Source organism: Lithobates pipiens, unplaced genomic scaffold, assembly GCF_037356315.1.
Source record: "Lithobates pipiens isolate NorthernLeopardFrog02 unplaced genomic scaffold, aLitPip1_a1.2 Scaffold_22, whole genome shotgun sequence".
Classification (NCBI taxonomy): Eukaryota; Metazoa; Chordata; class Amphibia; order Anura; family Ranidae; genus Lithobates; species Lithobates pipiens.
The window spans coordinates 287,651,731-287,665,924 of NW_027507784.1; the positions used below are offsets into that span (position 1 = coordinate 287,651,731).

The 14,194-nt window shown below is 43.1% G+C and overlaps 1 protein-coding gene across 1 annotated transcript; it reads left to right on the forward strand.

Moving 5' to 3' along the window:
- The first annotated feature begins 5 nt into the window (after positions 1 to 5).
- NUDT1 (nudix hydrolase 1) lies at positions 6 to 11,491 on the forward strand. Its single transcript, XM_077449137.1, has 4 exons — positions 6 to 107; positions 4,988 to 5,144; positions 7,517 to 7,662; positions 10,778 to 11,491. Exons 2-4 carry the CDS (start codon positions 4,993 to 4,995, stop codon positions 10,948 to 10,950), a joined length of 471 nt encoding a protein of 156 aa, XP_077305263.1. The 5' UTR covers positions 6 to 107; positions 4,988 to 4,992; the 3' UTR covers positions 10,951 to 11,491.
- The last annotated feature ends 2,703 nt before the right edge of the window (positions 11,492 to 14,194 follow it).

Consider the following 14,194-nt stretch of genomic DNA (forward strand, 5'->3'; position numbering starts at 1 on the left):
CGGGGATGACAACCTGGCAGATCACGTGACCGCGCCCTGCTGTTTCCCGCTGGCGCCATCCACGTGTGTGTGCATTGGGAGCAGAGGTGAGGCTGGAGCTTGAATAGGTAAGTATTGTATAGTGACAGGCAGCAACATGGGGAGTTTAGGGTTGCATGTATTGGTTTCTAGATCACTGTATTCATTGTCATCTCTTTGCCTGCCATGTAATATATCAGTATTTATTTATTATTAGTAGTGGTGGTTTTAGTGTTGAAGTGAACCTGAAATGGTTTTGTCTTCATGCACACAACATTTGCACTTTCTTGTAGTGTAACGTTTCTGCTGCATTTGCCCAAGGAGCTGCAATGCCGCGTCCGTCCCTCTATGCAAATTAAGCTACTTGTAAACGTTGATGGCTTGGTGGTGGTTCTCGCAGGAAAATACGACATACATACGTACATGCATGCGTGGGTAAGCGCCGATGGAGAAACTATCAGCGTTTACAAGCAGTCTGCTGTGTACAGCCATTCACTTGTATGGGCAGTGCTTAGGATTCTACACTACAAGACACCATGGTGTGCAAACGTTTATGTGCATTGAGGCCTTAAAGCGGTACTAAACCCAAAACCTAAAAAGTAATGTATTGCAGCTTACCAATAGAGATGGGTTGGGCGTGTTCTGGATCCTAGTCCCAACTAGAGCTGCACAATTAATCGATTAATCGTCAAGAATAGTTTTTGCGACTAAAGTGTTTCACGTTTTTTTTCTTTGCTCTATTGAAGCCACAACTGTCGAAAGGAAGAGAGGGGGGTCCTTTCACACAGGGCAGATCCGTGATGTCCCCCCCCCCCTGCGAACATCCGCTTGCTCAGCAGGCGGGGGGGGTGTCGATCCCCACTGAGCAGGAAGATGACAGGTCTGTCTCTACACACAATGCGCAGGGACAGACCTGTCAGAGCACCACTCTCCCCTATGAGAAATCGAATGACGACGGACCACAGAATCCGTCATCACTCGATCCGATCCGCAGACAGGTGAAAAAATAGGTTTTTCCTCTGTTACACTTTTTCGGATCGAAGCGGGTCGGATGTCAGCGGACATGTCAACGCTGACATCCGACGCTGCATAGAGGTCTATGGAGAATCCGTTCTGGTCTGCCTAAAAAACTGACAGGCAGACCTGAACGGATCGTCTGTGTGAAAGAGGCCAAGAATCAAAACATTCGTGATCAGCTGAACTTAAACATGTTATACTTACCTCCACTGTGCAGCTTGTTTGCACAGAGTGGCCCCGAACCTGGTCTTCTGGGGTCCCTCGGCAGCTGTCTCGGCTTCCTCCTGCAAGTATTTCTCACGTTCATGCGAGCTCCCTTGCATGGCGAGAAGCACTTGCGGGCACGCTCCCATGATACAGCCGCTCGCTGTATCACTCGGCCCCGCCCCCGGCGCATCATTGGATGTGATTGACAGCAGCACGAGCCAATGGCTGCGTTGCTTTCAATCCATCCACTGTAGCCAATCAGCAGCCAGGCTGAGCGGCGAAGAGGACGTCGGGGGCGAGCGCGGGACTTTCGAGGGGTCAGGTAAGTAAAACGGGGTCTGGGGGCGCCTGCACTGTCAGATGTTTTTTCCCCTTGTGAAAGGTGAAAAAATATTTACCTTTACAACCCCTTTAAGTATAAACATTTTTATACAATTTGTCAACAGAATAGACTGTGTGTAAGTGAAAAAGTTTAACCACTTAAAGTGGTGTTGCCACCAAAAAATAAAAAAGTGTTTAAAATTCTTTTAAAAAAAAGAAAAAAAACATAATTGGAAAAAAAATTTTTTTTTTACTCACCTCTAAATACCTGTTGCTAGGGAGGTCCCTCGTAGTCTGCCTTCTTCCTTGCCCAGGCTGGTGACGTCACTTCCCCTCGCGCTGCACAGTCACCTGGGACCTGTCACGTTTCCCAGATGACTGTGCGGCGTATCACGGCGTCCTGTGCCGCTAGCGCATGCGCAGTGGGTGCTTAGCTGTGAAGCCACAGCCAGGTGCCCACAGTACGAATGACGGAGCGGGGAACGAGGGGGGGCTTCGTTCCCCGGCATCGCTGGACCCTGGGACATGTAAGTGTCCGATTATTAAAAGTCAGCAGCTGCAGTATTTGTAGCTACTGACTTTTATTTTATTTTTAGGGGCACCCCACTTTAAACACTAAACCTTTTTCTGCCATTTGTTGGTTTCAAGTTAAAATAATTTTTTTTTTTTTTTTGCTAGAAAATTACTTGGAACCCCCAAACATATATATATTTTAGTAGACACCCTAGAGAATAAAATGGTGGTTGTTAAAAATATTTTATGTCACACTGTATTTGTGCAGCAGTCTTTCAAATGCAGTTTAAAAAAAAAATACTTTAATGAATTAAACAAAAAAACAGTAAAGTTAGCCCATTTTTTTTTTTTCTTCCTTCCTTGTATAATGCAAAAAACTTTACGTCGCGAGAATCGTAATCTTTTTATTCTAAGCAAAAAAATTGTGATTCTCATTTTGGCCAGAATCATGCAGCTCTAGTCCCAACCCACCTGCCCGATCCCACCAGGAAGCCGACACTACACCGCTAATAACAGACTGAGATATTTCTGGGTTTGCAGCTGCACAGATCGGGAAATGTCTCACTGTGATTAGTGTGCAGTATTGGCTTCCTGGCAGGATATGGCAGGTGGGTTGGGCCTAGGATCTGGAAAACGCCCAACCCATCTCTACTTATTAATCATTGGTAAGGGTGCACTCAGGCATGTTCACAAGTCCCCATGCTCGCTCAAAAGCTGACACTCCGCAGCGCTAATTACAGGCAGTGAGACTATCTGATCCACGGCTGCACAGATCGGGCAAGGTCTCACTGCCTGTGATTAGCACTGCAGAGCGTAAGCTTCCTGACGGGCACGTGGACTCGTGAACGCGCCCGAGCCCTTCCTTAATCATTCAATGTGGCTGCATTTCTCTTTTTTAGGCGCCCCTCCTCTTTTCACCTTGTGATTGGCCCAATAATACACCTCCTGTATTAGAGTGCCCCATTCTGAATGACTAAGTACAGAAGACTGTGGCGGGGTGGGGGGATCGGGCGGAGAGTGATATATGTACTAGCAGATTTAGATGCACTAACAAATTGAAGCCACACTCCAGCTTAATTTATAAGCGGTTACATCAAACAGTTTATGTTCCTTTGGGATAAAGATTTTACATAAATAAAAATGGATCATTGGAAGCACCCCTGTTAGTTTGTCTCAAACCTCTAACAGCTACATCTGCAGGACAGCTTGTTCTGCTGAAAAAACAGACTTACTGGTTGGATCACCAGGTGACAATAAAGGAAAGCTTAAAGCGGGAGTCCACCGGGACTCCGCGTTTTTTTTTTTTTTTTAAAAGCCAGCAGCTACAAATACTGCAGCTGCTGACTTTTAAAATAGTGACACTTACCCGTCCAGCGCGCCCGCGATGTCGGCACCCGAAGCCGATCTCTAGATCGACACTCGAGTGCTGCCGCCGCCATCTTAGGTATGGGAATCAGGAAATGGAGCCTTTCGGCTTCATTTCCCGGTTCCCTACTGCGCATGCGCGAGCCGCGCTGCGCAATGAGGACGGTCCCCGCTGCCTCTGGGATCTGTGTGTTTCCCAGCAGGCAGCGGGGCACTTGCGGAAAGGGGCGTAAGTTACGCCCCTTTCCGCAGAGAGCTATCCCGGAAGTGGGTGCAGTTACCTGGATTATCCAGGTAACTGCACCCCCCTCCCCCCTGAAAGGTGCTGATTGTGGCACCGGAGGGGGGGAGGGTTCCGATGAGCGGAAGGTCCACTTTAGGGTGGACCTCCGCTTTAACCACTTCCCAACCGACCACTGTCAAATGATGGGCGGAGTGGTGTGGCTCTTGTTCTGGGACAACGTCGACGGTGCCCAGCAGCTGTTTAGTTCCGGCGCAACCCTATCTCGGCAAGAGGCAGCTGGTTCCAGGCTCTCTCTCTCCCCCCAGCAGAGTGCATGCATGCTGGAAGCTGTAGCCTACTCCTTTGAACAGCACTTGGGCTGCCAATCTTCCGGGACTACATGTCCCATAATGCTCCCCTAGTCTCTTCTGATTGGCCCTCAGCTGTGGTCAATGTGGAGGGAAACAGATTGGGCAGTGAACCATATTATAGGTGCTCTCTTCTCCCATTCTGCTGACAGAAGGGGGTGGGGGAGATACACTGACAGCCTGCAGTTCTTTCTCCCCTGTCACAACACTACTGCTGAGTTCTCTGGCAAATTGAGCAGGGGAAAATATCCTGCTGTCACCGCTTTACCGATGGAGGAGAACGGCTTAACGGTACCCATTACAACTGCTTTTTGGTGTCACCCGGGTGCAGTCTGCCCCTCCCAACCACCCACCTCTTGCCTGTACCGCTATAGCGACACCACTGTTGTCACTTAGCTGGGTATATGTAAGGGGTTACAACCACTTTAAATGTGGAATTGGGTTTTAATCTTCCTGCTATTTCAGATTTTTTACTGGGCTGACCTAAGCCTGCTTCCCCCCCACAACACCAATAGGATTATTAAATGATGACAGTGAAAACGCATTATGCCTGATGTGCTCCTTTTAAGATCTGAAGTTGCTTCCCTTGAGCCACCAATCCTATTCATGTCTGCCTTGAAAGTTTGAATCTGAGTGGATCCATTGGAGAAACAAATGTCGATGTTATAAACATCCAGGAATCTGTTTATATCTATGAATAAATGCATACAAAGATAGTACCCTTTCATTTATTTTTTTTAAGTGCTCTATATTAAAGGTGGGATGAGGCCATCCAATAAACGAGGCCTTGTAAGATAACAGTATTATATAATAATTGAGGAAATTAGTCCTAGAACTGGGCATACATAAGTAACTATGGCTGCAGAATTTATTAGAAAAAAAATACTCCTGTATGGGTTTTTTTTTTTTTTATATGACCTCATCACCAAATTAACCTCTCTCTTTAATTCCTTAGAGACCATGTTTACATCAAAGCTGCTCACACTTGTCCTCGTTGTCCAGCCCCCAAGAATTCTGTTGGGTATGAAGAAACGTGGTTTTGGTGCTGGCCGGTGGAATGGGTTTGGTGGCAAAGTGCAGACTGGAGAGACGATTGAACAAGCTGCAAAAAGGTGAAAAAGAATTGTAAACTTACATCGAGCTGCTCTGACTAAACATACACTAAGGCTGGTTCCATACTGATGCGGTGCAGGAACTGCAGTTGTTCCTATGAAGTTCCTGCACCGCATCAGAATTGCAGGCACTTCACACTGTGCTCTGCAAACTGCTGCAGATGTCAATATAAAGTTAATGACACCCCAAATTGGTTCACAGAATGCAGTTTGAACTGTGGTATCGGATTGCATGGGTCTGAACACCACACCCATGCGATCTGATTCCAGTGCGGACAAAAAAAGGGTCCTGCACGTTTCTGGTGCGGATTCAGTGGGAAGTGAGCCATACAAAATGTATGGCTGACTTTGAGCAGCACTGAATTCTCATGTCATTTGTACAGGAATCTGATGCGCTCCTGTACAAATGACATGCGATGTGGTAGACCGCATTAGTGTGAACCCAGTCTGATTGTTTAACATTCCTCCATCAATGCTACACAGCATGGGTGAGCGAATCTCTTCTGGCTAGTGGGGGGAATTTATCAGAAATGAAGCAGAAAGAACCCGAAGCAGCTGTGCATAACAACCAATCAGCTTCTTCAGTTAAGCTTTGAAAATGATAGAAGCTGGTTGGTGGGCATGCACAACAGATTCTAGCTGCTAAATACCCTAACGGTGGCTGCATCTGATTGGACGTAGCAGTTTTTCAGCTGACAGTTTTCTGCCCAGCTCCTTTGAATTTTCAGTTGAGGGAATTCCACTAAGGGAATTTAGAACGATACCCACACTATTGCTTAGCTTTAGTTGGCTAAGAAACCCATTGATAACTTGGAATTGGGTTCTGGTAAATTACCTGAAATCATACTTATAAATCATGCTTATCACAGAGCTTTCTAGTGAGGAGCAGTGTAAACAGTTTGGGGACGCTACTATTTGAGTCTGATATGGGCTGGTGGTCAGGAGAACAGTCGTCTTCTCAGCTTTGATTTTAACCCATTTTGTGCCTAAAACGAATGTTCATGCCTAAGCACAATTTTGCAACTTTGACATGTGCTAGTAAAAATGTACATATCATCACAACTTTGTGCATTCAGGTGGATTATACCTTGGTTTTTTATTATTTTTTTTATTTTTTTTGGTGTAACTTTAGCTTTTATTTGGTGGTAAATGGTAATGGATACCTCCCCTGTTTTCTTTTTTTTTTTTTTTTTTTAATTATCAAAGGAAAACTGGCCCAAAAAAAAATTTTTTTTTTAAATTTAGCTGTATGTTTCTTGTTAATAGCATAACTTGCCACCAAAGAACAACCCAGAATAAATTCTCGTGTTACAGATGATGGCAGTGGTATTACATATGTGTAGTGTTATTTGTACCCATAGTACAGCCCAGAAAAAGCTCAATCTGACAGAGCTTGAGCTATTTTGCAAAGAAGAATGGGCAAAAATGTCACTCTAGATGTGCAAAGCTGGTAGAGACATCCCCAAAATTACTTGCAGCTGTAATTGCAGTGAAAGGTGGTTTTACAAAGTATTGACTCGGGGGCTGAATAAAAATGCACGCCACACTATTCACAGATTTATTTGTAAAAAAATATTGAAAACTAGGGATGCACCGAAATTTGGGGCGAAAATGGGTTGCCCCCGGTGCCTATCAGGGGGGGCTTCCTATATCGTAGAAGAGTAGAGAGCAGCCACCTGTTTGATTATAGCGCCTGGAACATCACAGCTTTCATTTCAATAGCTGTGTTCCCTGCTGCGTGCCGTCACATACAGCCCTCCCCCCCCCCCTCCCCCCCCCCCCCCCCCGCTTGTCTGGGGAACTTTGATGGGCAGATCACCTGTCCCAGGATTGGATGGGTGATCTGTCTATCAAAGTGCCCGGACAAGGGGGAGAGGCTGTATGTGACGGCGCGCAGCACTACTGGGGACACAGGCAGGTTGCATTGATCTCTTGTACCATGTCCTCAGTCTCCTGTATAAAAATATTTTTAAAAACGGTCACTTTCGGTATCGGTGCTGTTTCGGTTTTCGGCCTAGTGTATTTTTCATTTTCGGTATCGGTTCTGGCACCAAAATACCCATTCGGTGCACCCCTATTGAAAACCATTTATCATTTTCCTTCCACGTCATAATTATGTGCCACTTTTGTGTTGATCTATTGCATAAAATCACCAAAAAATACATTTGTTTTTGGCTGTAACATGACAAAATGTTAAGGGATATGAACACTTTTTCCAAGGCACAAGTGGCAAGTTATTAACATTTGAATAGAACTACGCAAAGTATATTATGCTTTCAGTGGTATTTAACATGTTGGGGAAACGCCATCCGCTCTGGTATTGCTACTCCTCGCTTCAAAAATCTGAACATATACTTTTTTTTTTTATTTAGGGAACTCTGGGAAGAAAGTGGTCTAACTGTTGACACGCTACAGAAAATTGGTGAGATAAAATTTGAATTTGTGGGCAGCACTGAGATTTTGGATGTCCATGTGTTCCGAACAGATTCTTTCAAAGGAGAACCAGTTGAAAGTGAAGGTACAGCAACTAACTACTTTGCTTTAAAAAATAAAATAAAATAGGCCTAATACTATAGGCTAGGATGCAGGGTATGGCAACTAAAGTCTTGTTTACTTTTTCTTTTAATCTTTCGTGAATAATATTCTAATTAAAGCTGGCCATACACCTATAGATTATCTGCAGATTTTCTATGGTTAGATGGAAAAAGTGCAACAGATTTCTCCATGTTCGCTAAACTGTGTGGATGGAGGAATCTCCCACTTTTTCCATCTAACCATAGAAAATCTGCAGATAATCTATAGGTGTATGGCCAGCTTTAGTACACACAAATCACGCAAGGGGTTAGACCCCCTGGTGGGAAGATTTATCGTAGCTGGGACTGGGTCCCTAAACAAGAGGATTGGACAGTGGTTAGACTTTCAGCTGCAATCCATAGTCCTTGGACTCCCTAGTTATTTGCGTGACACCAGTAATCTGTTGAATTTGTGTCAGTATTTTGAGTGGATGGACGGTGACAGATGGGTAACATGATGTGGCCAGTCTGTACTCCACCATTTCTCATTCTCTGGGCCTTAGAGCAGTTTTTTTTTTCTTGGACCAGTGTGGATTGTACTCTTGCATCCAGAGAGAGTTAATTTTGGAGTGCCTGGAATACTTGTTGGCTCATAATTATTTTTCACTTGATGGGTGTAATTTATCTTCAGAGGTTCCGGGTGGCAATATGTCCCTTGACAACCTGTATATAGGTTGGTGGGAGAGGTTGAGGATTTTGGAGCCTGATAACCCATTCCAACTGCACATCAGGTTTTTCAGGTGCTACATAAATGATATGAACTTTATCTGGGAACTTTGGGGGGGGGCATGGCACAAGAGTTTTTACCATATCTAAAAAATGATCTTATCCTCGGCTCCACTGGACAAATGAATAATCATAGCATCATTTTTTTTTTGGATGTTATGTCGAGGGGTGGTGGTGATGGCTGAGTATATGTGTGTGTGTGTGTATATATAATATATCTAATTTTATATATATATATCTATATCTCCTCAAGGGCTTTCTGATACTGTATACTTGGAGTCAATCCATTTAGCCCAGATTTTATTAACTTTTTCTGGCATCCTCTTGCTTTTGTATGTCATTTAATATAAGGGGTAACATTAATATTCACTTGGGTCTTCCAAGCTGACAGAATTAAACGTTCTCTCATGATCCAATTAAGTGCAATCAGTTTGCTTACATAAAAGAGCAGTCTCAGTGGGATCCTCATATTATTGCTCATAATTTCATCCTCTATTATTCCCGGAAGCCCCACCAGCGGGCTACAGATATTGGGAAGATCAAAAGTATCTGCAATAAACTGACCCAGGGCCATAGTGGGTGTATTCTATTGCATTCCCATACCATATGAATAAAAGATCCCCGATTTTCCCCCCCTTTTTCCACACATATATGGCAGATGGGTATTTCTCTCTTGCTCATTGTTTTTATTTAATATTTTTAGTACAAATTATGGGAGTGTGATCAATACTTAGTGGCTGTATACTAGTTGTCACATAATTGAACATTTATTTTTCTTACTTGCATTACACACGGGTTCAGGTGTGACTATGTATTGATCAATTTTCTAGTAGCTCGCAAGATATTTGGTTTATAAAGAATTGCATTTTGTCTCATGGAGAAGTCAATAAAGTACTTTATTTCTCCCTTGAAGCCCTGGAACACTAGCTGCAATGTTGCTTTAAACTGCAGCTAGCATGGAGATGGAAGCTTTGCTTTGTAGAGTTTCTCTGGCTCTTATCACTTACACGGCACAAACCCCGGCAACAAGAAGGCAGAGGGAAGTGTGCTTTACCTTCCTCTTGCCTATGGTTTCCTTGGCGTTGGAACAACATTGCAGCTAGTGTTACAGGGTACCTGTGGAGATGGGACTTGTCCCATTGGGAACTCACTAATACAAAAAAATACATTCAAATGGTTTTGTTTATTACTTTTACAGCATCCTATTTCTGTGGTGTTCATCTCCTTCTTTTTTTTTTTTTTCCTTTTTCATATTTTTGTCCTCTGATATATAGTGCAGAGACAAATATTAAGTAGCACAAGTAATTGAGGGAGTTGTAGGTAGTACAAATGTCAGTGTTGATTTTTAAAGGGGCCGCAGCAGTGAAACTAAAGTAGAAGTCCAGTGATGTCGGCACTGTTGGCATACGGCTTCACGCCGGGAACCCTACTGCTCACGTGCGAGGCTCCGCTCCTCTCTCCTACTGGCCCGGTGGCCGGGGAAGGAGGAGGGAGCCTGGGCGGTAATGTTAGTACCTGCAGCTGAGGCTCCCGGAAGTGCCTATTTTTCTATCCGTCTGCAGAGCGGATTGGATGAACATGGACAGACGGTTCGTGCTCATCTGATCCCCATAGAGGAGAGCGGAGAGCTGACGGGGCGGTCCCTGCACAGTGTGCGGAGACTGCCTTGTCCGCCGCCGGCTCAGCGGGGACAAAGGAGCGATCCCCGCTGAGCGAGCGGATCATCACGGGGCAGATCATTACTGATCCGTCTCGTGTGAAATGGGCCTTACAAATCACTTTGACCTACAGGTAAGGCTTACCTGTAGGTCCAAGAAATATCTCCTAAACCTATACGGTTTAGGAGATATTTACAAAAAGACAGCCACCGCTCCTTTACTTCCTCTTTAAGTTTAAATCAATATTTTTTGCTAGAAAATTACTTGGAACCCCCAAACATTTTTTATATCTATCCTCAGGGAATAAAATGGCAATTGCTGCAATATTTTATGTCACACTGTATTTGCCCAGCAGTCTTTCAAATGCAATTTTTTGGGGGAAAAATACACTTCAATAAATAAAAAAAGAAACGGTAAAGTTAGCACAATTTTTTTTTTTTTGTTTTAATGTGAAAGATGATACGCCGCAAGAATCGTGATCTATCTTCTAAGCAAATGAATCGTGATTCTCATTTTAGCCAGAATCTTGCAGCTCTAACACAAACTGTGACATACACTGAGGGTAGCTTCAATTTGATTTTGTTTTATACACTTGCTTTAATTTGGAGTACTTCTTTTTGTTACTATCAGAATAATGTAACAGAACTGATTATTAGTTTTTTTGGTTGATTTCCAGAAATGCGCCCTCAGTGGTTTCCCCTGGAGAAGATCCCCTTTGACAGTATGTGGCCAGATGACATCATTTGGTTTCCCCTTTTGCTACAGAATAAGAAATTTCAAGGATACTTCAAGTTTGAGGGTCATGACAAAATCCTAAGCTACACCCTACAACAAGTGGAAGATATATGAAGACTATAAAAGTTTTGTAAAGACTATTCATTACACTATTAGTTTGGTGCCTTTTCTAGGCTTAGTGATGTACAGATGTTTTAATATTTTGGCATATATAATTTTTTTTATTTTTTTTAAATAATGAAGGTGTTCTACATTGGTTTTCTCAGTGCTGGATTGACTATTGACCAAATCTAAGGCGTGGCATGAATTCTATAAGGCAACTTTCTTTCCTCCTCCAAACGGTTTATATTTTTTCTTATTTGTCACTATTTATATGTTCTGGTAACAAATACCTAATCTTGTATCTGCCTTTGTCATTGTATGCATTTTTTTTTTTTATTTTTTTTTTTTTTTTTTTTTTTATTTTTTTTTTTAATGCATGGGGAGGCATTTCTGATTATAAACTAAGTGACAGTAACCAATTCTTAAGACATGGTGTAAATACTTCTTCCACAATACAGCAGGTAACTGAAATTGGTACTAATGTTCTTTAGTGTTCCTCCTTTGTTGCCAAAAGCTGAAACCTAATTAAATCCTGCCGCCTTAACCTCTGTAACGTCTCCAGAATTTGACTCTTCCTGACTGACACCACAAAGCAACTTATTCACTCCTTGGTTATTTCCTGCCTTGACTACTGCAACTATCTCCTTAATGGCCTACCCTGATGCAGGCTTCTACCCCTTCAGTCTATTATGAATGCTGCTGCTAGACTAATACATCTCACTAATCGTTCAGTGACTGCTGCACCTCTCTGCCAATCCCTTCACTGGCTTTCCTTACCCCACTGTATAAAATTCTAAATGCTAACCACATTGCCCCCAGCTACATCCCCAAACTCATCTGCAGATATTGCCCAAATCGTTCCCTCCGCTCTTCCCAGGACCTTCTGTTCTCTAGCTCCTTTGTTACCTCTTCTCATGCTCGCCTTCAGGACTTCTGCAGAGCCTCTCCAATCCTCTGGAACTCCCTGCCCCGGTCTACCCTATCGGCCCCTAACCTGTCCACCTTTAGGAGATCAATGAAAACTCACTTATTCAGGGAAGCCTATCCCACACCCACATAACAACTGATCCCAAGCCACCTGCATCTATTACCTTTTGTACTGCCATCCCCTCCCTTTAGAATGTAAGCTCTACGAGCAGGGCCCTCTTGTCCCTGCTGTATTGTACTGTAATTGTGCTGCCCCCCTCTACATTGTAAAACGCTGCTTAAACTGTTGGTGCTGTATAATAATAATAAGCTGCAATTGCTGTCCAGCTCTTGAAAATTTTACTTCCCAAGCTCTTTGGCTTTTATACTGCAGCAAAGGAAGTTGGAAAGGTTGATCTACTCTACATATTAAATTACATGCTGGCAATACGTTATACAATTTTCTTCTATATATTTCATTTACCAAAACCATATAATATGAGGTCAAATCTAAACACTTTCAATTTGTGTGCAATCAGACAGGCCCTTATACTACACAGTTGAAGGTAAATCTAAAGTAATTTGAATAAGAAAATTGTATGGCCAGTTTTAGGCAGCATGAGAACCAAATGACCAGGTTGACAGCCAGTGTAGTTTATTTGTGTACAGATACTTTAAAGTCTTGTTCTAAAACAATGAAATAAATAACAAACATGTTTATACTTCCTTGCTGTGCAGTGGATTTGGTCAGGGCCACCTGGTCCTCCTCTTCTCAGGTCCCTCTTCACTGCTCCTGGCCCCTCCTCCCAGTTGAGTGCCCCCACAACAAGCAGCTTGCTATGGGTGCAGCCGAGCTGCAGCTCTGTCTGTCCATTCAGACATGGCACTGCCATTCGGGCCACCCCCTCTCTCTCTCCTGATTGGCTAACTGACTTTGATAGCATTGGGAGCCAATGGCAATGCTGTTGTGTCTCAGGCAATCAGAAGAAAGAGTCCTGGATGGGCGAGGGACTGCACACAGAAGGTTGTGTTTTTTTTTTTTTTTTCTTAAAAAAAATAAATAAAAAAACACTTCTGCCTTTACAACCACTTTAAAGTGTATCTGTAGTCAAAATGTTGCCAGGAACCAGCACTATGTCAAACACAATAGCAGTGTTGTCGGATGGGGAAGGGGAAAAATGTATGACCATGCTATTAAGTCAGAAAGGGATGTAGGGCAGGTAAAATAAGTATTAAACATGTTGCCATTTTTCTAGGTAAATTTCTAAAGGCACTATTGACACAAAATTTTTAACACATGTCAGTAACAACCCATACCTACAAAGAAACCAAAACAAATACGTTCAGCACTTTTGTGTAACAAAATGGAATGACAGGGAAAAAGTACTGAAGGGTTTTGGCCCATTCTTCCACACAGTCTTCAAATATTGAAGGTTCCATGAGCCTTTTCTATTAACTCTGATATTTCTTTCTTTCCATAGATTTTCTATTGGATTCAAGTAAGGTGATTGGCTGGGCCATTCTAGCAGCTTTATTTTCTTTCTTTAAAACTGATTGGGAGGTTCCTTGGCTTTAACTTTAGGCTCATTGTCTTGCTGAATTTCCAGCCTCATTTCATCTTCATTATCCTGGTAGATGGCAGCAGATTTATCACAAATGTCTAGGTTCATTCTTCCTTCAATGAAATTAGCCAGTACCGTATGCTGAAAATCAGCCCCACACCATGATGTTCCCACCACCAAACTTCATTGTTGCAAAAGTGTTTTTGGGGTGATGTGCCATTTGACCGCTAAAGAATTCAACATCGCTAACCACAGACTGCTGTAGTAGAATACCAAATACTTTATTTAGTGTTGAAGGTAAAAACATCACAACAAACATCCAAGGAACTGAGGATGGTTAATGTGTTTTCTGCACAAAGGGTTAACACATAAGCACTTAGTGCATGAAACACATTAACTTTCCTGTCCCTTGGTTGTTGTGATATTTTTACCTTGGCAACACTGAGTAAAGTAGTTGGTTGTCCACCTGTACGTGAATTGACGTGCTCTTATCTAAGACTGGAGAGGGTTTTTCAGATTCAGTCGCATGAATAAGAGGGGAAAATCCCTGATAGGTTCAAAGGCAGTTTTTGAAGTGTGGACAGAATCAAATTCAGATACTATAGATTAAGTCCCAGGGGAGTGAACAGAAGAGGACACCCAGCACAAAGATCTTAATAAAGAATGAGAAACCAGCAGTCTATGGGACAAGATTGGAAGTGCAGAGACCTGACCCTTGTGGCTGAGAGGAAACTGTTGATCCCCACTCAACAGTAAGAAGGAAAGGATTTGTCCTCCTTGGGTGAAAG